We start from the raw sequence: 23,029 nt of genomic DNA, 5'->3' as shown, positions 1-23,029 counted from the left end.
CCAAAAATCAAAAATCAAAAATAAAATAAATTGATAGAATACATGGAGGAAAGACAAAACTTTCTCCACGCACTCCCTACCCTCTACGGTATACTGCATGCTGCACATCATTCCCCCCTTCCTCTTTTTTTTTATCTTTCTTTATGGCGTTTAAATCTGCTTCTCATCTCGGCTAGTCTAATGATATTTAAATTTAACTGAGGCTCGGATGTTTACCGGAGTCTCTCGAGTCTCTTAATCTCCCTCCTGCAACCACCCTAGTCATCATTACACCACGTTCCCGCTAGTGACAAGCCCATCCTGATACCTTTTGGTCCATGGTTGCTCTCTATCTCCACAGGTAAAACCAACTGATTTTTTTTTTGGCATTTTTTCTTTTCTATACCTGGATTTATTTCTTTTTTCCAATTTTCTTTTTGTTTTGTTTTACAGTATTATTTCCCATTTATTATCCATTTTCGATTTATCTCGACCATCTTCTCCAGAGACGTGGGTTTAATTTAGAAGACGCTACCTGATCCCCAAGGATGGGGCCTTATGGGTACAGCTAAATAAACGACCCTGGACCCTCGTTACCACTCCAAACCCAGCATCGTTCAACATCGTGCCCTGAACCCCACCCCAGTCAAGAAGAGGCTACTAGCCGTGTGTCGCGCAGACCGTTTTAGCCTCAGGCCCTCGGGATCTACCATAGCCCGCCTTTTCTCATTTGACATCTCCACGCGCGTTTCTTCCCTCGCGCGCCAAAGCCTCACATCCTAGCTCTTTTCTTCTCCCCTTGTCTGACAGTCCTCCCCGTATTGTCTGGGTGCATTGGCTTTATATCCCAGACCATCAGAGAGGTCTTTCCGTGACCGGCATGGTACAGACTGACCGCGGTCCCCTGGTGTCAAAATACAAGGAAGAGCCGGTTGATGATCCTGTAAGTGCTTGACTGGTGAATTTTCTTTCTTGTCGCAACCCTGGTTGTAGACTGCATAGGAGCTCCAGCTTCGTTTTCTTTGGCTTTCTTTTCCTACTTCAATATCATTTCCAACTTCTCTAGCACTTTTTTCCTTTATCTTTTGATATTGTTTTCATGCCACCAACTACACACTTGAGCACAGGGAGAGCCCTCGCACTGTTGAGGAGCTGCATGTTCAGTAATCTCCCCGCTAAGGTTCTGCCTCGATGAGGCTCAGAAAGCGGCAAAGAAAGCTCCCGAATATCAGGCCCGGGGCTGGCATCTGACTCAATGACCCGATCACGGCCAATATGGCCGAATTGAGCCTTGCGAGAGAAAACTGCGGATCTGACTATTTCGGAATCTGAATTGGGCAGCCCATCAGAGCGTCTGATGCCATGGAGTCTGTCCACAAAGAGGGGCGAAGCTCGTGGGACGAGAAGAGAATCGGAACGCCTCTTCTCAGCGCTATGAAAGCCACGTTCCCGAGTCCGTGTAGCGGCAAAGCGCCATTTACATGGACAAACAACGAGGCTGGAGTGCATTGGTCCTCGGAAGGAAAGAGCCACTGGCAGTGTCAAGTCAGCCCCAACGCTACACAGATCCGTGGTTTTCTTTGGCCCTGGACGGGCTCATCCTGGTTTAACCCTGGTCGTTTGTTACTCATCTGAGCCCATCCCTGCTCGAGGCTTCGTTCATCCGTGGCAACTTCTCCCTCCCGCCCCTTCTATGACTGAGGAGCCTCTGACTCTTTGGAGTGGTTCAAATCCCCGCGCTTATGTCGTCATTTTGTCAAGACGATCTAGCTGTATTCTCAAGTCTTTCATTCTTTCTCCCACGTTCTTAAGTTGTTGTACCACCCCGATTGCTCAGACACATCTCGCGGTTTTGGGATTTTCAAGCCTCCCCAGTCACTGATATCGCTCGCGACAGTATCGACACAGCAACCAGGCGCATCTATCTCAGCATCATCCAGTGCGAGCTTCTAGGCCAGATCTAGAGCAATTATCACTGAAACAAGACCCAGTTTCGCCTGCGCAAACAACTGTTTCTCTTCCCACAAGCACATATCCTCCACCCCACTCTCTGGGGAACGCCATCCTGCAATCTCACGGTTCTTACGGGCCGCCAACCCAAGAATCGCCATATTATACCACCCACCCGTCTTTGTATACAACAGCAACTGCCCCCGCACAGTATCCATCCAGTGGTAAGCGACGAGCTTTTTCTAGGTTGTATCTGAGTGCATGATTGCTATCTCAAGCGTGGCCGGAGCATCCTACCTGGGGCTAGCTGCCGCCTGAATTACTACGGACTCCCGGCTGATCTGTGAGATATAGGGCCATCTGACCTCATGGCAACCACCGCTCAAATGCAGAGACCCCCTTATCCTCCAATGTATCACACTCCTCAATCCAATTCTCCAGCTTCTGTAGCGTCACAGCCGCATGATCAGCATGGTCGCAACATCTACACGCAGTCGCCACAAATGCCGCCTCAGATGTACGGATATCCGCCATACTCTCCTATGAACCCCGTTCAACCGTCTTATGCGGCTCATCCATCACCTCAGCCACACGTAATGACATCGCAGTCTATGATGATGCCTCCCCAGACGAGTACTGCACAGATGTCGCCTCATCAACCATCACATACTCCAAATACAGCTTTATCCAGCAGCCCGGTTATGAAGATGGATTCGGCTCCACAGCCAGCAACTACGCAACGATCGATGCTCAACCCTTCACCAGCCAGCGCAGGTATGCCAGCAGGAACCCATCAGACACCCCCCTCGGGACAAGCTCGAGCGCAGCACCAGGTCCCATTCCCGCCACCACCCCACTTGTTGTACGACAGGACAGCAATGGAGTCCAGTGGATAGCCTTCGAGTATAGTCGAGACCGAGTCAAGATGGAATACACGATCCGCTGTGACGTGGAATCCGTGATCGTGGACGACCTCAGCCAAGACTTCAAGACGGAGAACTGCGTATACCCCCGCGCATGCTGCAGCAAAGACCAATACCGTGGAAACCGACTGGTTTATGAGACTGAATGCAATGCCGTTGGATGGGCATTGGCCGAGCTAAATCCCGCATTGAGAGGAAAGCGAGGCCTTATCCAGCGGGCCGTGGATAGTTGGCGGAATAGCAACCAGGATCCTCGGTTGCGCAGCAGACGAGTGCGTCGGCAACATAAGATGAATCGTCGGCAGTCAGTGCAGCCTGCTACTCCCCATATGACTCCTGCTGCGCCAGTTGGCCATGGAATGTCGGGTGCCACCCCCGGCCAGCGCGCTAGTATTGCACCTTTGATGGGCCCTCCCATGACACATCATCATGCTCAACCAGATGGCAGCCCTAAGATGGAGGAAGTCAGCGGTATGTTTCACCAGATCTGATGCGAATTGTTCCGTTGTCGATGTTTCTTTTGCAACACGCGCGGCGGGGTTTTGGATGTTTTTTGTATACTTTCCTTTTTGTTTTCCCCTTTCCTTCTTCACTTCTTGGGTCTCTATGGACTTTACCTATTCTTGTGGTGTGATTGTATATGTCTATGTGGGAGTTATATGTTGGATCTGTATACTGGTTGCTATATGAGAGGTGCTCTGGGGTTGTTTGTACCAGTTTGGCTTGGATCTGGATCTGTTTTTTCATTTCTTTCTTTCTTTCTTTCTTTCTTTCTTTCTCTTCTTGCTATTCCATACCCTGTGCGACTTTTTGCTTATCATTCGATGCCGCCGCGCCGCTTGCTTTGTCTTCTTTCTTTGGGACTTGAGAACCCCTTCCCTGCATGCAGTACAGCGTAGGCTAATTTCTCCATTTGTTCTTCTCCTCGTTCTATAGGCACCACAGAGTACATCGGATCCCAGCGTTCTATTGATACAGGTCGTCTGCCCGCACCACTGGGTGCTACCGATATTCGACCCGCTCAGGTCTTTCATGATGCTCACACCATCCCATCAACCAACAACGCCAGCCCCTCCATGGCACCCCTCCTCCGCGACAGTGGTCTTGGCTCTCTAGGCCGTCACTCAGCCATAGCGACCTCCAGCCGCATGGCTGCAGCTCCGGACCTCGAAGAACAAAGTCCCACCAATGAGGAACTCTTCGGTCAACTACCAGACGGCAAGCGCCGCACCTTCATCCTAGTCGAAGACCCGCAGCGCGGTTCACGCGTGCGCGTCAAAGTCGGCCTAGATAAAGTCAAGATGGATGAAATTCCAGATTCGTACCGCAAGAATAACGCCGTTTACCCGCGCACCTACTTCCCAACTCAAATGAAAGACGCGCCTCTACTCGTCGATCCAAGCAAACGTTTCTTCGCTGAAGACATCGAGCACACGGGTGACCCCGAAGACTCGACTGTCGGCCGCACGACCGTTCCCGCACCCTCCCTGGATGGTGAGCGAGGCATTGACGTACCCAAATTGTCTCGCCGGCGTCACCGGAAAGAGGTCATGCTGAATGACCTAGCCTACCGGTTGAGTTGGAGCCAGAGCCGCGTTTTTGCGGGGCGAATGCTATTTTTGCAGCGATCGCGTAAGTTACCCTTTTTTTTTTCCGCTTATGGAATACGAGATGAGACCAGATGTGCACATTCTTTGGCCGATGCGGGTATGCCCACGTGCCGGTGGCTAAAACATTGTCTCACTGGAACCCCGGAAACGATGTTTACTCGAACCCGAACCCGAACGTTGTTCTCCATGCTAACGGTTTTTGTTTTTGAAGTGGATGCCTACCGTAATAAAATGCGCACTAGTATGCTTGCTGCTGGCCAAGAAGCTTCGGAGATTCCTAAGCATTTCGATACTCGACGCGGAAAACGTCGATTTTTGGAACGCGCTCGTCAGACAGAAAGTGACGCACCGTCCGCTGCACAGCGAAGCGCAGAGGAAGTGGAGGGTTAGCTCTTACATAGGATTCTTTATGACTCTCGATTCTCTTTCTAATTTCCTTGACGACTGTCCTTATGATTTGATGGGTCGTTCCCGGTTATGAAGGGTAGCGCCAAACTCGAAAACAAGGGTTGGGACTGGAATGGATTAGCACGGCGCAGGGATTGATTGGGTCCACGGTTACGCATTAACGAGATCACGACAATTTTTCATGTCTCTATACGATTTGATTCTTTCCTTATTACGGTCATTAGGGATTCTGATCCGGGGCTTATTCCAGTGATACCAATCTACTAAGCTTAGACATTGCGCAGGGTTCACCAAAAATAGTAAAGGACTCGGACCCACAGACCCGCAGTTCCACATTGACAGGACCCTTATGAATGCAGGACCCTGAGTCCCTGGTTTGGGATAGAATCGTGTACTGTAGTCAAATGTCTAAATCTCTATGCCCTCAAAGCGCTTCTACTTCTTTACTCTTTCTAGGATCTTTAATCATCCAAGGTCTATTATCTCCTCTGTGCTACACTTCAAGTGGCGGGGCGTTGTATCCGTTGTCCGGGTCACCACGCGCTTGTTGACAACTTTATTTCTGTAGACCCTTTCTCCCCACTCCCCACTTGGAGAATCTTGGATTCCTGCTCTGAACCTTTATTGTTCTTGAATCCGGTCTCGTCCTCAAGTCTACCTGTCACAACTCAGCTTACCAGTCGGGCCTGACACCGCACTGCCCTCATTCGGAGAACCGAGGATCCTGCCTTCAGCAGGCAATGCCTGTCTAGCCGCTTCTCTTTCTTTCCCAGAACGACCGCCCACATCAACATCGACCTACCTCCAAACTATTCGACAGAGGTCTCGCGAAAAAAGCAAACCTACTACGACCATAATCACAAATACCATCGGCACTTACATCCACATCACATCTACCTCAGCCTCAGCCTCAGTCTCAAATCCCTTGCAGCTTACACCCACCAGCACCCACGATCTGTCACAACAAACCCAAAATGGATCGCTCTAGCAACTCAAACATCCCTGAGCCACCTCGCAGATACTCCCACACAGACCGACAAGACTCCTCAGTAACACCGGGCGTCGATAACCTAGGCCCCAACTCCATAGGTGGCGGAATCAGCGGCATAGCACTCGGAATCGCGAATACACACGATCGCCAAAGCGGTATCGACGCGGTTCGCGGCATGGATATGGATTATCAACAGGATGGATACACCGGTCCGGCTGAACGAGGCTTTCGCACAACTGGCTCGGATAATCCCTACGTACCTGTCTCGCCTAACTCTGGCACTGGGTATGGGAGTCCTGAATCGTTTCAAACGGAATTGCATCAATTTCCGTACGGGTCGGGGTTGGCACTTGGGAATGAGGGTGCATCGCCGGCTATGCAGACGCCCCAGCATTCTAGTGCACATTTAAGTGAGGCGCGGCGGAGTTTTTATGAAGGCTCCATTAAGGGTGCGAGTGCCCCGGCGCCTTATGGTGGGAATGGACTTGTCAGTGATGGGCCTTATCAGAGGTCGTCGCAGTATAATGCTGGGGCGATGAGTATACCGGTTGACATTAATCCTGATGAGATTGTGGATGATGGAGACGATGAGTTTGGACCTGGGTCTAGGGCTCTGGCAACAGGAGCTGGTGCTGGGACCGGAGCTAAAGCGCACAGTGGCTTCTTTGGAGGGTTCTTTGGGACAGAGAAGGGTGCTGGTGTTTCTTATGATGCTGTGCCTGGCGGTGGATTGGAGGCTGGACGCGGTGGGAAGAAGACGCTCGGTATGGAAGGGAGAAAGAAGCGGGGATTGATAGTTGGCGCAGTGCTTGGTTTTATTATTCTTGCTGCCATCATTGGCGGTGCTGTTGGTGGCACGCTTGGAAGTCGACATGCCGATCAGTCATCTTCAAGCGGGTCCGCATCGGATGATGAGAAGAACAACGGAGATCTTACCAAGGACTCGACTGAGATCAAGGAACTTATGGGAAACAAAGATCTGCACAAGGTTTTCCCTGGAATGGACTACACGCCTTGGGGTGTACAGTATCCACTTTGTCTGAAGTATCCGCCTTCTCAGAACAATGTGACTCGTGACCTAGCGGTGCTGTCTCAGTTGACCAACAATGTCCGCTTATACGGCACGGACTGCAATCAGACGGAGATGACTCTGCACGCGATTGACAAGCTTGGGTTGACTGACATGAAAGTTTGGCTTGGAGTGTGGATCGACTCGAATACCACGACAACAAAACGCCAGATCAATCAGCTGTATGACATCTTGGATAAAACCACCGATAGGTCTATTTTCAACGGCGTGATTGTTGGCAACGAAGCCCTGTACCGCGCCGGTACAGATAAGACATCGGCCGAGACGAACCTCATCAACTATATCACTGATGTCCGAGATGAGGTCAAGAAACGCAGCACCGACATGCTGATCGCTACATCCGACCTTGGTGACAACTGGAATGCCAAGCTGGTGAGCGCCGTCGATGTTGTCATGTCCAACGTGCATCCATTCTTCGCGGGTGTCAATGTCGACGTTGCCGCTGCTTGGACGTGGAGTTTCTGGCAGAATCACGACGTCTCACTCACCGAGGGCACAACAAAGAAGCAAGTTATCTCCGAAGTGGGATGGCCTAGCGATGGAGGCAAAGATTGCGGTGAAAGCCCGGTGTGCAATTCCGATACTCCTGGTTCAGTAGCAAGCATTGATAACATGAACACATTCATGTCCGACTGGGTCTGTCAGGCTCTGGACAACGGCACCGACTACTTCTGGTTCGAGGCCTTTGACGAGCCGTGGAAAATCCAGTTCAACACTCCTGGCAAGGAGTGGGAAGACAAATGGGGTCTCATGGACTCGGCACGCAAGATCAAACCTGGTCTTAAGATCCCCGATTGCGGTGGCAAGACTGCTTCTTAATGCCTACGACTCGTAGGTTATTCTTTGATGATAATGAAACCCTTGCATGCATATACACCTTTTCTTATCATTTGCGCCGGTGTTCAGCAGTCATGCAACTTCTTTTGACTACCCTCATCTTCGCATGTTCTTGTTCTTAAAGGGGAAATGTTCATCCCACTCGCTGCATTCTCACCGTTTTTGCGCCATTTCATGTTTTGAGGTCTGGCGTTGTGCATTCCGTGCTGTTGTATGAGGTGGACTTGTTGTCTTTGCGGAGGATTTTTATGGAATATCAATATTTTATGTTGCGTTTGGGTTTCGCTGATGGGTTTACTATGCTTGGGCAGGGTCAATGTACATATTGCGATTAATCTTGGCGCTTGTCTTTCGAATTCGATGGATTTGAGTTCGAAATACTCATATTTCTTATGTTGGAAGATGGATTTATGAAGCGTCTTCCAATATCTGTAGGATTCATAAAAGTTCATAAGTGCCAATACTTTAATTCTATGTTCAACGAATGCTTTTAAAACCAAAGATGTCCGTCCTGTCAATGCGCAGTGATGCAATAAACCAAATAACCCTTCACAAACTCCAATACAATGCATACGCAGTGAACTGTGATGTGCAATCGCCCAATTAGGATCGCAAGCAAAATATCATGACTCTACTTCATCGTTCTCCTCCTCCTCCTCCTCTTGGAAATACAACCTCGTCATCCAAAAAGCATGCTCATTGCTGGTAAAGGGCTCCAGAGCCCTTGATCCCATCTTGCCTACGAATCCTTGAATAACATCTGACTCCGTATTTTCCAGGGGTCCACCAAACACAACCCGAGGACTAGACGGGAGAACCAGCTCAAGATGTTTTCTCTCCGCACCAGGACAGAAGAGTAGTGTGTTGCGTGTAACACTTTCAAAGCCGACGGGGTGCTCAACGACAGTGATCCCCATGGCATCCAAAAGAGCGCAATCCAAAGTATTAAAGACGGGGTCTTGCGCAAAGACCGGAACGGAAGCTGGCATTTCCATGAGCTTAATGAACATCGAATACGATCAGAAGCATACGGGAAGGGAATAAGACACTCACAGCCAAGTTTCCCCTTGATCTTCTCCAGCGCAGCAAGCTGATACATCGACACACTTCGTCGATCCACCCACCCATCGCGAAGGAATCCACTCGGACTACCAAGTCCAATGCACACAATTTTGTCCACGGCACCAAGACCAGAGGATTCATCCTGCGCCAACTGAGCCCGTTCATCCAGTACTTTCTCCAATTTCTTCCAAGTTTCCGATCCAGTCCAGGTATCCCGATGCGCAGCGTATTGTGCTTGCAATTCCTCCAATGTTAACCGACCCGGAGCTTCGGCGGGGCTCAGTACAGGATCGGACTCGACATCTTCTGTCGTCACTGTCGCGCCCGCGCGATCTGAGCTGGACATTTTCTTCGAGCCCTTCGTCCCGCGCATTGTGCGCCGTGCGTTGCCTCCCGTTGTAACGTGGGTCCAGCCATCGTCGTCGGTGACTTGCAGACGTTTTTGTGTGAGCGGGCTCGGACGCTTTGTGCGCGTGGAATGCGGCATCGTGGGCGTTTTGATCCCGATTTTGCGATTAGGGGTTCGGAAATTCGAGGGTGGTAGGACTCGAAATTTGACGAGGACCGATTTTATCTCGTCTTATCTTATGGTGGTTCTTGATTTGGATTGAAGATTGATCGGAAGTGAATGACTAAGCGGTGAATCTCAATGGGATACACATTGAACTGAACTACAGACTTGTTTCCTTCAATGTCGAGGAACTTCAGGACTGACAGAAACTTTATTCCACTGCTTAGACTTGTTTTTGCCATGAAGTGAAGCGAGAGTGATGAGTTTTATTGCCCTCTATGAAGAACACCTGGATTCTAGGCCCAATATATGCTCTATCGTTGCTTAGTTGCAACTGTCGAGATAGATCCTCAATGGGATGAACCAGTTCAATTGATTAATGGAGCAAGTGATCTAGAAGTATAGGGCGAAATCAAGAAAGTCTAATAGCGGTGGCTATGAAGGCTCAGAAGCGCTCAGATAGGAAGCCCCACCACAAGTAATGCTTAGAATCCAAATATAGTCGCTGATCAAAAGCTTGAGTTACCACCAGTTAAGGTTAAAAGGGAGGAATTGCAGGCTCTTCCTTCGTCTTTGGTGACTTGAAACTCTATGTAGGACTTCGATATGAAGGTACGACATTGAGCCCACATGGGCACATGATATCTATTGTGTGATAAGTACCTCAACTTCTTAGCTTAAGCGTTCTCCCAAGCACTAATGCGTCTCATCACCTTGAAATCATGGAAACTGTCATTCTCCGGTTGAATTCCAGGGCTAAGATAATTGCCCTCATGCAGTTTCCTGATTTACTCCGCTTTGAATCCCTGCGACATCTGGATTTCGTGATTGTGACTGGCCTAAAATGTCCCAAGATTGCCCCTGGGAACGGACAGACGTTCAATATGCATCGGTCGCATTTAGTCTGCCCGTAACCCACTCTTGACAGACTTGGGGTTGGTCAACACCGATCATTGCGGATCCCATGAACCGAACCGAGCTGCATCCGCAAGAACAAAAGTGCTAAAAGTGCTTGTCTGTGATAATAATTCCCCAGCAAGTCCATCACATATGTGCTCTGTAAGCGCCGAGCAGCCACAGGCCACCCCCTCAGAAATCCCGTTAGCGTCTCCCCTCGGCGCTTCGAGCTCAGGCCTCTCCGCCAATCAGAGTCCCCGATTGCCCTTCAAGTGATGGCACTTGCAGCAGGGCCGTGATGATCCTCAGCAGCCTGCTCCACTGGACCAGTAAGAACCATCCATGGGTCGTGCAAGCTGCAGTGGCAGTCACACCTGGATCCTGCATCCTCACTCGTCGGCGGCAGCCATGTCTGCACTGGGAGCAGTACCCCTCAAAAAGAGCCCGATCAGCCCTCGTAAATCTTACTTGGCTTTGTGAGATTTTGTCTGCTGGATTGACGTTCATCTTTGCGTTACCCAGTCTACTTGAGGTTCTACATTGCGAATAACTGGACTGGTTCCATTGCTTTCGCTTCCAACCTCGTGTCGCTTTTAGACTTTTGTTTCATCTTGAGCTTTTTTTTATCAAACGCTCATCTCACATAATTATCATCATGGCTCAATTCTCGACATCTCGATGGGCTTCCCTTCTGGTCCTGCTGTGCGTGGGCCTGGCAAATGCCCACACTGTCATCACATATCCCGGATACCGAGGAAACAACCTTCACACCAATGGTACCGTCGCTGAAGCTGAAGGGCTAGGTGTTGCTTATGAGAACGGCTCATACATCTACCCCTATGGCATGGAGTGGATCTATCCTTGTAAGGAGACCCGTTGACAATCCGCCCTGCGATGAACCTGAACTGACAGACTGCTCTAGGCGGTGGTATGCCCCGATCAACCAACCGTACCAAGTGGCCCGTCCAGGGAGGTGCCGTTGCGGTCCAGCCTGGTTGGTTCCCCGGCCATGAGACTGCCTTGATCTATGTCAACATTGGTCTCGGCACGATCCCTGAGAACATGAGCCACCCGGTCGTCTCTCCCTTCCAGATCACCGGCCCGACCAACAACCCCTACCCCGGTACCTTCTGTCTGCCGCAGGTTCCCTTGCCCGCGAACATCAGTGTCAAGGCTGGTGACAATGCCACTATCCAAGTGGTTGAGACCGCAAAGCACGGTGCCGCACTATACAACGTATGGTCTTCCTAGTCCTGACAATCCTTCATCAACTAATCCCTTTTAGTGTGTCGATATCACCTTCGCCGAGGTCCATGACCCCGAGATTGAAACCGTCACTCGTGACAACTGCTTCAACTCCACCGACCTGTCATTCCAGTACATGTACACAACAGGTGGAGTCAACGCGGCCCCGAGTCTGAAGCCTCATACACTGCTTGCCCTCGGACCGCTCCTGTTGGCGGCTGTCTTGGGCAGCTTCGTGTAGATATGACTTTTTTGCTTGTCCAAACTGCATTTGCGCGCGTCTATGTTTATGACAACCATACCCTTTCCTTCTAATATGCGATCTGTCTAAAATTATTGATCTCGATGATCATGGCATGCTTGCCTCGTGTTTTGCAGCGCTATGTCTCCATCCTCTCTGGTGTGCGTCGGCGTTTTGGGTTTCCTTCTCAATGTTATGGTGTTGAATATATCCACCCGTCAATATCAATGAACCACCTTCATGGCTGATATGGATCTTGCGTAGATGAATCTAATTAATCTCACCGAGATATTCGGCCGGGTAAGCGGAAGCGCTGATTGCCGAGATTTCCCGGAAGTCAATTTTCACTATTTTATCTGCACCGAAGACCCCTAATTTCGCGATAATCATTGCCACCATTTCTATGGGGGCCAGTGGGGCTATTTCAAGTTATCAGTTATCACTTCGGATGACTATTTCAATCTGCACTTTCCCAATTAATTCCAATTCAACATTCCTCAACCATTGACCTCTTCCACATCTTCCACATATCCTTATCTGGACCATTTAACCATACCAAACAATACAAACATGGGGTCAATCACAGTTGACGTCCACGACTTACAAGATGATCACCAAGAAAAACATATTGTGAACTTCATCCGCAATCATCCAACAACAATAGGTCTCCTCAATGATCCCGAATTTGAAGAGGCAGCATTCGACGACGACACCATTCCCGAAAGCCTTCGCAACAACAACCTGATTACAGGTGCCCTCGCTGGCCCCAACAAGCTAGTCATGGCACCCTTTACATTAAGAAACGACTCTGAAAACAGCATTGTCATGTTCATGTACCTGGGTAGCGGTATCTGCGGACACCCCGGTATCGTCCACGGCGGAGTCCTCGCAACACTAATGGATGAGGGCCTAGCACGATGCTGTTTCCGCTTGTTGCCAAACAAAGTGGGCGTTACGGCGAATCTGAACATTAATTATAGAGCGCCGGCTATGGCCAATTCGTATGTTGTACTGAAGGCGAAGACTACGAAGCTTGAGGGGCGGAAGGCTTGGGTTGAGGCGAGGATCGAGAAATTGTCTCCAGATGAGGATGGGGCGGGATTGTTGGTGGAGGCAACTGCGCTTTTTATAGAGCCAAGATTGGCTGCGGTATGTCTCGATCAGGCTAATGGCTGTTTGAAACTGGGGCTAATTTGTTTAGACGTTTGATACTCCTTATAAAGGGGTTTGATTGGGATATAATCTTGGAGAGCATCTATACTAGAATGATCTTGGAAGGCGTTTAGCAACCTGATATTCATACGCATCAAAGTTTTACATATAAACTCTGAAAAGGAGCGAGCCAGCTAGCTGGAAACTGATTCATCAATATTTCATCTTGGTTCGTTCACTATGTTCGTTATGTATGCATCACCTGAGCCTGATTTAAACCTGTAGCGTCGTCATTCCGGTAGACATATAGCTTATACAGTCAGCTCCTTAGTCAACTCAATGATGGTCTGCACCACCTCATCTGGAGCTTCTTGAGGGATCCAATGTCCCACCCCTTCAAGGACTTTAAGCGATCGGAAATCAGAGCATACGGCACCACTGGTCATTTTTTCCAGAGCACCAGGCTCCTGGTACGTACCCCAGTCTTTCTCTCCTGAAATGAAAGAACATGGCGGCTCGATTTTCTTCCCCGCAAAGAGATCATAATCCTTCGTATATCGGCCACCAGCAGCCGTGTGAACACGGTACCAGTTCAACCCCCCTTGGAAACCGGTGCGAGCATACTCCGCTACATATACCGCAAGCTCATCATCCGGGAGCCACGAATGGGAAGTTTTTCCACCCGACGGCTCATCAACCATATGCTGTTCTACTGCCTGGGGCATTGTAGCATCCGACGGCATGATATAATAATACGGCATCTGCACAACCTCTTCAGCCGTCCACCCTTTCAGTCGATGTGGCTGGTTGCCCGGCCACGATCCACTCTTGAGATGGAAATAGCCACGCAGGAAGCGGTGTAGATCATGTGGAGCCAGACACATATCCCCATTTGCTGGGGCTGTTGAATAGTACCACTTATAGTGTTTTCGACCAGCTTGCGCCAGCGCCTGATGAATTCCCGATGCAGCAGCAGAGCCTTCAGCTCCACCGCCGCCACCAGCAGCCGCTGTTGCCTGTTCATCTATGCTTTGATTGGCGGTGTTGAAAGGCAGCGTTGGACTCCCGTTGAAGGGATGGCTCATTAGCACCACGCTACGAAAGAAGTCTGGTCGCATAAGCGCGCACATGGAGGCGGTGATGGCGCCGCAGTCGTGGCCGACGACACAATGGACCGAGCGATATCCTAATGCATGGACCAGGATCACCACATCGCGAACCAGGTTGGTCAATGAGAAGCTGGCCAAATCGACATCGTCATAGGGTCTAGCGTCCCATCCTGTGGTGCGGCCGAAGCCGCGCTGATCCGGAGCGACGGCATAAAAGCCTGCGTCTGCTAGTTGGGGCAGAACTCGTCGCCAGGAGTACGCGATCTCAGGAAACCCGTGCAGTAAGACAATTAAGGGGCGATTCTGACCAGGAGTGGCTCCGGCCTCCAGAGTGTGGAAGGTAAGCTCGGGGGTTACGACGTAGCGACTGGAAACACCCCTGGGGAGGGGCAACGAGGGAGGTTTAGCTAGAGACATTATAAAAGGACTTTAAATTGTATATATCTCCTTTATTTCTCAGGAATGACAGCAGCTATGCATTTAAACATACTCCCCTTACCTCACTTTTGGGGAAACATCAGCCTGTTTCATAAGGTTTACTAGGTGCCTGACCCGTTCCTTGGAAGTCATGACGCAAGTTTCCCTCTCGACTTCTTCGATTCCCACTTTATGTAACATCTCTCTTTCTTCACTGAAATTCGGGGGTTTCAAAAAAAAAACCATTCTACACCCTTTTACTTAATTCTCACTGGCTCTCGTTCTTTGATCCATCAATTTCTTTCCCATTGCGCGTTTCCCTGTTCCGCACGGTTCGCTCGTCACGTTCTCTACCATCGCATCTGCATTTTGGGTTTTCTTGTCTACATCGAATCGTTACACACAACATCCGAGTCTTCCGTCTTAATTAATTCGGATCAACCCCGGCGCTGCTCTGCGCAGTGTCCGGCCGGCCATCCGTTAGCCATCACACTGAGCTCCAGGAGCTTGAGCAATCATGTTCGGCCGCCGCAAGAGAAGCTCTTCTCACCATCATCAGGTACACTCCACTCCGCCCGACCATCGAATTCGGGACAACCTAATTGTATCGAATTGCGATCAAGCAAGCTTGCGATTGCTGAAGATATGGTGCTAACTTTAATCCCTGCTCTAGCCGCTGCCCACACCTGCGTCCCAATCAGCGCAGTCTGCCGCCAGCCATGCTTTCCTAAAGTCCCAACCCTCCACAGGTAGCCTGTCATCCGCCGCGGCGGCGGCGGCACTGCGAAATCGCACGCCAACTCCGACGTCTGTGGAAAATGTCCAGACAAAACGCATGACCCAGCGGGCAGCCTCGACCCATTCGCCGCGCGGCACAATGTCCTCCCGTCGCTCAGCTAGTGTGAGCGGGCCTCTGCGCCGGTCGAGTAGCTCAAGCTCGATGACGGCAAGGACATTTCGAGAGCCGTCGCCTCATCGGCCATCAACAAGTTCTGGCCCCGTTTCTGTGCAACGACCCATCGAACCCCCATTACCTAGCTTGCCTTCGCAATATGCCCAGCGAAAAGATGCTACCCGTCGCTCCTCGAGCCTCGAACCATCGATGCGATCACCTCCGGCATCTCCGCCGCGGGTCTCCACGCGAGGAGTGAGTTCTGATCGTGGGGGCGCGAGCTCGCCTTTGCACAGCCGGGTTAGTAGCTTGAGCACCGTGCCTGAGGTAGATCGACCAGGAAGCCGGAATTCGGTCAATTTTTCTTATCCAAGGGGCACCCGACCGAATTCGCCGCCCTTGACACCCTCGATTCCCGAAAACCAGCCTATCAGCTTAGGCGCAGTTGTGGATAGCGATGGAGCACAAGAAACCGATACCCAGCAAACTACACCTGAGAAACCAACTGGCACGAGGTCTAAAGTGCAAGCTGCAGATGGAAGCCACGCGAGCAAGTCTGCGGGACCTGCCGCAGGTACTGCTGCGGCTGCGGCTGCTCAGGCAATTAGCACACAAAAAAGCAGTCCCCGCGCCGCGGACCCCTCTCACGCAAGGGTTGAAAAGCCAGAGCGCGACCCTTCAACTATTGGCAGTTTAGACAAAGAACATCCTTCTTCACGGACTGGGCCTGAGAAGTGGCCCGCCGTTACCCGCGAAAACGTTCCCGAAGAACATGCAGTAGCCGAGGTCCCTCAACGTCAGGATCCTGGAAACCGACTAGCAGCAGCATCTCCATCATCCGACCGTGCTGACACAATAGTGACGCCCCAGTCATCACCTTCCGCTGCGAAGGGATTAAGGGATCAAGAAGTACACCCTCATCAGTCAAACAGCCCTGGCCGATCAGCCCGTTTTTCCAAATGGCTTTCTGTCAGCAGTTCTGGAGACCAGATTCACCAGCCCCCCGCGAGATCTGTGTCTCCTGTCAAGTCGGCCTTGAAGCATACTCGTGGAAGCTCTCTGTCTCCGGATAGAAGGGTGTCACTCACCGGGCAGCCTGTTCACCCACCTGGTGAGATATCTGATGGCACGTCAGTGGCATCCGATGATGGATTCCGACTTAACGTCGCCAAAAAACGGGCTCCTAAGGTGAGCTTCGATGATGAGGCTGAGATTGTCGGTGTTGCCGCAAGCCCTCCCACCTCTCCTGAGGAATATACCCCCGGTTCACCACCCAAAACTAAGTCCCGCATGAGTTGGCTTGGTGTTGGCAAAAAGAAGCAAGGAGCATCGGACTTTGCCACGGGCGACGATGATTTCGGTGGAGTCTTAAAGCCGCGACCAATACTTCCTTCCTTTGGCAGCGTACGAGGGAATCGGGATGGTGGTTCCCAAGAGCCTGCAGTTCCTGAGTACAGTGACAATGACTCTAGCAGTTCATCTGACGATGAAGTGGCAGCCGGTCCGGTTTCCTTCTCAAATGACCATGCCATTGGAGGAGTCCTTCCCAAGGCTCGATCTCAGGACCCCCGCAATGTTACCTCTGTGGAGCGATTTTCTGTCAGTGGGGAGAGTAATTCATCTCAGCCGAAGGCCGCAAGTGATAAGAAACTGGATGGCGTGGCCATTGGTGGTATCACTGAGCAACCGCCTTTCAAGCATGCGAACTCAAACATGCCTCCACCTTCTATTGCAGTGGAGCCCGCTACACCTCCAGTCGACAGTGAACGTCCCAGCCATCAGCTACAGCGCCTGAGCCGGTCAAGTCTTGAGAACTATCACATCCCAGGTGGCTTCCCGCCTTCAGCTTCGGACCGCAATCTCAGGTCTACGACTGAATCCACGAAGCCCCAGTCTGTAGCCAGTGCCGTTCCAAAGCACGTGGATGACGTGGATACTGAAGGAGAATCTGGTGACAGTGTCTACAGTGATGCTGAAGAGGGCTTTGATGGGGATGGATTTGGATCTATCAATGCCATTGTTGATAGCAAGTCAATTCCCAGGTCTTCGGCCCCTCTGGACACGGTCAGCGAAAGTCGCGATCCAACACCGAAGCCGCTGGGTCGAGCTGCAGTTATCGATGATGTATCACAAGACATTACAGAGCAGGCTGTGGATGACGGCCGCGTAACGCCCACTCAAGGTTCTGTCAATCGTGAGGTGGAAGAATACCCTGCTACGGTGCCTGTACAGCAAGAGGCCGAGCCCCCAAGTCCCACTATGCCTCTCCAACCTCAAGCTCGAGGGGTAACGAATGGGACCATACAGTCAAAGTCAGGCCAACAGAAAAGGCCTTTATCCGTGGACGTGTATGGTACCTCCAGCTTGAACGATCCCCGACACTCCAGTGCTGCCCCCGCTGCGGTTGCTGGTAATGGCAAATCGCGAACTTTGTCACTGGGTCCAGCCTTCCAGCGAACGGGAGGGCCAACAGGAGCGGGCTTCCCTAGTTCTCTTCGTCGAACCCGGTCCAGTGGCAGCGACTCTTCTAGCAGCTTCAAGCGAGGCAGTCAATCGCCTCGGAATGATGGATCTCGCGCCATGCGTCGCACAATGAGAGCCGGTGCAAGCATTCGGGGACCTCCCTCGGACCGGACAGACTCTCCTACTGACCGGAGGCCAATGTCTTCGGGTTCCTCGCAAGGACCGGGATCGATGCGCAAAACCCTACGAGGCCCGCCAGGTGGTGGAAACGAGCGGTATTCCTTCTTTTCGACAAACAAGAAAGCTGCCCCCGCCCCTCGGGCCCGGTCTTCAAAGCCTCCCAAGTCCATGGCAGGCTCTCGTTTTATCGACTCGGACGGGGAAGACGAGGGTCGGCAACAGTTCTTCAGTAGCCGTTTCGCGGATTCTAGCGATGAAGAGCAGGGCCCCAACTCGATGCGGCCCGTTCGTGGTATTCCCCGTCGCCATGGTGCCCACGATGGAGATTCCACCGATCTAGATGATAGTTCTGAAGGAGAACGTCGGCAGCAGTCTCGACCTGTGGCTGTTGCTCCTCGCACCAATCCCACTCCGCCCGCTTCTCGCGATAGAAATACTACTCCAAACATGTCTGGCTTGGCCGCCGTGGCTCGGCAACGCGGTATGACACAGCAGGAACTGGAGGAATTCATCATGCAACCTCGCAAGCAAGGAATACTTACCCGTCTTGGTCTGAAGAAGTCGAAGAATCCGCAAAACCGCATTCGCAAACCGGATACGGAGAGCCCATCTCGGAGAGATACTCATCTAGAGCGCTCGCAACTGGAACGTGAGCAAGTCCGTGGTGCGGCCTTGAATGGCACTCCTGCCACCGTGACTACTGTGACTGCCAATCAACCGCAGTCGCCTTCGTCCCCTCAAAAACTTACGAAGAAGGACGCCAAGCGTAATACAATGGGTGGGGAGCCTTGGTCGTACCGCTCCGACGCTAGGCCCCAGTCTATTCCTGAACAAAGTGCCAGCGCTCCCTCCTCCCCATTGCGGACGCAAAAGCCAGCGCTTGAAGACGCGAGCCGCAATGGAAACGCTACAATCAATGGAGGGGGAGCAAGCACCGTGAAAGCGCCCGAGTCACCCCAAGCCTCTCGTGCCGGTCCAAATGTGAACGATGATGCCGCCTCGGACATCACGATGAGCACTGAGGACAACGGACCCGTGGCACGAGATGTGATGATTGTCGGCTCGGGGCGAAAGAAGCGATTCCCTATGCTCCGCAAGGCCTTTGGTCTACGAGCTTGATACCCGTGTCTAATTATCTGAAAGTTGTTCTCACTATCATTTTCTTACCCGCATAAAGATTGACATCTTTCTGCTTTACACGTTTAATGACCGACATTTCCTTTCTCTGTGATCTATTTTCTGTTTTTCTGAAGGGAAGGCACCCTTTCGTCATGGCCGATCGTCATCTTGCACACGGCTTTGATATTTTCCGCGTGGATCTAATCTTTAATGCGCCATATCCACCCCTGTGTCTTGTATCCCCTGTTCGACTATACACTCTTTCTTGTCGTGGGGTTCCTATTGGATCCTCAATCGGCGTTTGTCTCAGGCATCATTGCCTTCTTCATTCTCTTCTTGCGGTGTGGGTTTGTCGTACTATATACACCATGATACCCTCGTTCTTTCTCACACCTTGTATACGACTATTTTCCTGGTGGTTTTGATTTGCAGTGGCCAGGCGGGCCCATGCATGGATGCCGCGTCGATTTTCACCCCTTTTTTTCTTTTCTAGACAATTGTGTTTTGATAGATGTATTTTGGAAATCATAAGATCGTTGGGGTGGACCAAGCAGAATTGAATTCAGATCCGTAGCTTCGTAAGATCAATTGCGTATTCCCAGGTGCTCATCGCAAGCGCAAATGGCTAATCAGTTGGGGATCCCACCAGCCATCGGATGGCGGAGAGGGGGGCGGGCATCTGCTGTAACCAAGTGGATCCTAGCGTCTCCCAGCCACTTCAGCTGGCCTGTGTTACTCCCCCAGCCTCGGTAATACAGATCAATTACAGGCTTTTACGGAGGGTCCTCGTATGTAAAAACAACCATAGTACGCGCCCAGAGAGTCTAGACACCTGCAGGATGAGCTGGAGCAGCACCCAACCACCCATTCAGTGCTTGGGTTGGGATTGGGCGACACCAAGTGGAACACGCCAGGGATTATTGGATGTATCATATTTTCATTGGTGAGCTGCGTATGTATTGCGTAGTCGACTTATGCAGAGTGTGAGATCCGCAATTGACGAAGCCCATCATTTTTTTAATATACCATTGCAACGTGCACGATATAAAGGGACTGTAATTCTGTGGTTAAACCGATCGCGTCCCAAGCTCTGAATCGATTCGTGATCCAGTGATCGGCAAACCCCGATTGGAGCTGGCGGTTGCTATGGAGACGGGGGCTGGCCAGCCTCCATGTGATGTGATGCGATACGGCGAGCTATACCAAGTGGTATACTCCGTATAGATACGTATAGTATCAATTGGGTTTTTCGGTTCAACTAATCAATGAGCAGTATAGATCTCACCATGTGGATGTCACATTCCGATCTTGAGAATGTGTCAAGATTGTGTAATTATAAGCCCAGAAAGTAAAACATATTTCCCGTTCATCTGAACCTCGGGAGCCGATCGAGCACCAATCGGGTCAAGCGTCGTAAACAAACAGCAATGCGCGCTTCATAAATAAACCGTGCAAGGCCACTCCCCTCCTCTTCCTCCTTCATCCCCTCTTGCCTCTAGTATTCTTCCCACATTCTTGCAATCTTCAAAGATCTGATTACCCCAGACTCTTTTTTTTCCCCATCAATTCTTTCGAGAAAGACTTCTCCCCTAAAGTCTTTTCTTGTCTAGTCTTTCGTTCTTTCAGTTCGAAAGGCATTCGAGAAAAGACGATTCAAGTCCGTCAATCTGGACTTTGACGCCCGCGTCCCCATCCCCTTCAGTGTCTTCCCGTCGTCGTACCGGAGTGACGCTGTCTCTGAAACTACTCAGACGAGAGTAGAGGGAGAAGTTCAACTCGATCGCACTTCGCACGTCGAACGGGAAGATACTCGACAGGCCCCTCTCCCCGACCCTCGTGTCCACGGAAAGGAAGAAGTCGACTTTCGAGTTCAAGAAGAGCGCCCAGCCCCTCGTCGCTACGCTGACGTTGAGTTAACTCGTGAACGGTACGTTTGTCTAGTGTGTTTTGTTGATCTGCCATTTGTTTTGATTTTGGAGCCCAATTGCACCCCAAAAAAAGCCCACTTACATCACAATTGCCCACTTTTGCCCCCTCTTGCGAGTGGATACCGACTATTTATTGTCGGATATCCTATCCCGGTCTAGAATGATTACTGGTTTAGCCCCAGACTAAATTACGTGTCACACCAAAACGACTCCACTCGCCGAAGTGGAGTCCCCAATGAGCGGTGACCACGGCTCGTGTTATTTGTTTATATATGTGCATGCTTTTTTTTTACTGGAGTTTCCCCCCAAGCTAATTTCCTTTTTCATTTCTTCCTTTTAGCTACCCCAGCCAACAACCTTCTGTTCGTTTCGAGGAACGTCCCCAGATTTACGATCAGCCCGTTGTCGATACCCAACTCGACATCACTGAGAGAGAATACCGTCACCGTACCTCTCCCAACTACGACGTCAACGCCTCTTACCAGAGTCGTTACCCCGTAGAGTCTTTCCAGTACCAGCAGTCGGGTCCTACTTCCGATTACTCGTACGACCGCGCCAACCAGGGTTACCCCACCGGCGTTTACCAAGGCGAAGACTATACTCGTCGCGAGATCGAGGTTGAGAAGCCTTCTCGTTACAACGCTCCTGTGAACGTTCAGTACTCTCAGACTTCCGTCCGAGACATCCCTGCTCGCTCCCAAGCCCCTGCTCCTGCTCCTATTTTCACTCCAGCTCCCGCTCCCAAGCAAACTCGCAAAATGGGTTACTACGACGACGAGGGTCAGTACCACTCCTTCCGCCGTGGCGTGCAGCGTGTTGCCCACAATCTCGCTCACCCATTTGAAGGTCGCGATGAGGTCGTTGAGGCCGGTCCCCGTTACGATGCTCCCCGTGAGACTGTCCGTGTCATTGAGCCCCGCAACCGCGGTACTCCTGGCGAGACTGTCTCCATCCCCTGCCACTTTGTCCGCATCGGCGACATCCTGATCCTCCAGGGCCGTCCTTGCCAGGTGATCCGCATCTCGGTCTCCTCCCAGACTGGTCAGCACCGTTACCTCGGTGTCGACCTCTTCACCCGTCAGCTGCAGGAGGAGTCGAGCTTCGTCTCCAACCCTTCGCCTTCCGTGGTTGTCCAGACTATGCTCGGCCCCGTCTTCAAGACCTACCGTATCCTCGACGTCAACGGTGACGGTACCCTCACCGCCATGACCGAGAACGGTGACATCAAGCAGGCCCTTCCCGTTATCACTCAGGGTGGTCTGTCCAAGCGCATTGGTGATGCCTTCGCCAACGGCCGTGGCTCCGTCCGTGCCCTTGTCATCAACGACGGTGGCCGTGAGCTCGTTGTTGACTTCAAGGTCATCCACGGCTCCCGTCTGTAAATTTTTACTCTCTAGAATTTAATCTCCTGGGAGTTGATTGAAGCTTATGGTGTCTTGTGATGAACTTTTCTTTTTGTGATTTTATTTTACTTTCCTTTGTCTGATGATCTGTTTCAATGACGGTTACTTATTACTGCCTTGCTGAAAATGTGATGGGATTCACTTTGTATTGTGCTGGCTCGCGCTGGTTTTTCATGTATCTAAGCGATCTTAATGCAAATGAATCAGGGCTCTCTAATCATTATTTCCCAATATTCCCCTGTAAACAGTGTGGTACGAGACGTGTCTTGGGATCGGCAGGTTATTACCTGTTTTCCAGCTTTGTTTGTTTATCATCCCAGGCGCCTTGGCAGTGGATGTGATCAGAAGCTGGTTGTTAAGGAAACGATGCACGGTAAGGATCTATTGTTGATATAAGTCATATGTGCCGAGGTCCCCATTGATCTATGTATTTTTGACCTGGACCCTGGAAATTGATGTCTCATATGGTACTGCTTTTCAATGCTTCTTGCCGTCTTCTCCACCTGCCTTGAGACCCTACCGACTAGCGGTTTCATGCCTAAAATGCTACCTAATCGGTTAATTTTAGCAATGACACTTCTCGATTTATTGATTTATATTAAAATACCTAAACACAGTCAGT

The 23,029-nt window shown here is 51.0% G+C and overlaps 8 protein-coding genes across 8 annotated transcripts; 6 read left to right on the top strand and 2 right to left on the bottom strand.

Moving 5' to 3' along the window:
• Positions 1-2,400: 2,400 nt before the first annotated feature.
• Positions 2,401-4,852, top strand: N7503_011060 (uncharacterized protein; the record flags this gene model as incomplete). Its single annotated transcript, XM_057070606.1, has 4 exons — positions 2,401-2,446; positions 2,517-3,323; positions 3,789-4,484; positions 4,674-4,852. The coding sequence occupies 4 exons, from the start codon at positions 2,401-2,403 to the stop codon at positions 4,850-4,852; spliced, it is 1,728 nt and encodes a 575-aa protein (XP_056917217.1).
• A 992-nt stretch (positions 4,853-5,844) lies between these two features.
• Positions 5,845-7,770, top strand: bgt3 (uncharacterized protein; the record flags this gene model as incomplete). Its single annotated transcript, XM_057070605.1, has 1 exon — positions 5,845-7,770. One exon carries the CDS (start codon positions 5,845-5,847, stop codon positions 7,768-7,770), a length of 1,926 nt encoding a protein of 641 aa, XP_056917216.1.
• Positions 7,771-8,411: 641 nt separating this feature from the next.
• N7503_011058 (SRR1 family protein) lies at positions 8,412-9,337 on the bottom strand (the record flags this gene model as incomplete). The annotated part of the gene is made up of 2 exons (XM_057070604.1): positions 8,412-8,770; positions 8,842-9,337. The coding sequence occupies 2 exons, from the start codon at positions 9,335-9,337 to the stop codon at positions 8,412-8,414; spliced, it is 855 nt and encodes a 284-aa protein (XP_056917215.1).
• Positions 9,338-10,887: 1,550 nt separating this feature from the next.
• On the top strand, positions 10,888-11,744 carry N7503_011057 (copper acquisition factor BIM1-like domain-containing protein; the record flags this gene model as incomplete). Its single annotated transcript, XM_057070603.1, has 3 exons — positions 10,888-11,121; positions 11,181-11,494; positions 11,544-11,744. The coding sequence occupies exons 1-3, from the start codon at positions 10,914-10,916 to the stop codon at positions 11,742-11,744; spliced, it is 723 nt and encodes a 240-aa protein (XP_056917214.1). The 5' UTR covers positions 10,888-10,913.
• Positions 11,745-12,314: 570 nt separating this feature from the next.
• Positions 12,315-12,975, top strand: N7503_011056 (PaaI family thioesterase; the record flags this gene model as incomplete). Its single annotated transcript, XM_057070602.1, has 2 exons — positions 12,315-12,893; positions 12,946-12,975. The coding sequence occupies 2 exons, from the start codon at positions 12,315-12,317 to the stop codon at positions 12,973-12,975; spliced, it is 609 nt and encodes a 202-aa protein (XP_056917213.1).
• Positions 12,976-13,207: 232 nt separating this feature from the next.
• On the bottom strand, positions 13,208-14,422 carry N7503_011055 (alpha/beta fold hydrolase; the record flags this gene model as incomplete). Its single annotated transcript, XM_057070601.1, has 1 exon — positions 13,208-14,422. The coding sequence occupies one exon, from the start codon at positions 14,420-14,422 to the stop codon at positions 13,208-13,210; it is 1,215 nt and encodes a 404-aa protein (XP_056917212.1).
• Positions 14,423-14,939: 517 nt separating this feature from the next.
• N7503_011054 (uncharacterized protein) lies at positions 14,940-19,076 on the top strand (the record flags this gene model as incomplete). Its single annotated transcript, XM_057070600.1, has 2 exons — positions 14,940-14,981; positions 15,096-19,076. 2 exons carry the CDS (start codon positions 14,940-14,942, stop codon positions 19,074-19,076), a joined length of 4,023 nt encoding a protein of 1,340 aa, XP_056917211.1.
• Positions 19,077-20,341: 1,265 nt separating this feature from the next.
• On the top strand, positions 20,342-22,386 carry hexA (putative Woronin body protein HexA; the record flags this gene model as incomplete). The annotated part of the gene is made up of 3 exons (XM_057070599.1): positions 20,342-20,405; positions 20,703-21,003; positions 21,345-22,386. 3 exons carry the CDS (start codon positions 20,342-20,344, stop codon positions 22,384-22,386), a joined length of 1,407 nt encoding a protein of 468 aa, XP_056917210.1.
• Between the last annotated feature and the right edge of the window lie 643 nt (positions 22,387-23,029).

The sequence above is a fragment of the Penicillium pulvis genome (assembly GCF_028828015.1).
Source record: "Penicillium pulvis strain IBT 33274 chromosome Unknown scaffold_8_segment0_segment0, whole genome shotgun sequence".
NCBI lineage: Eukaryota > Fungi > Ascomycota > Eurotiomycetes > Eurotiales > Aspergillaceae > Penicillium > Penicillium pulvis.
Note: the sequence above shows the minus strand (reverse complement) of the source record. Positions and strands in the feature narration are given on the sequence as shown.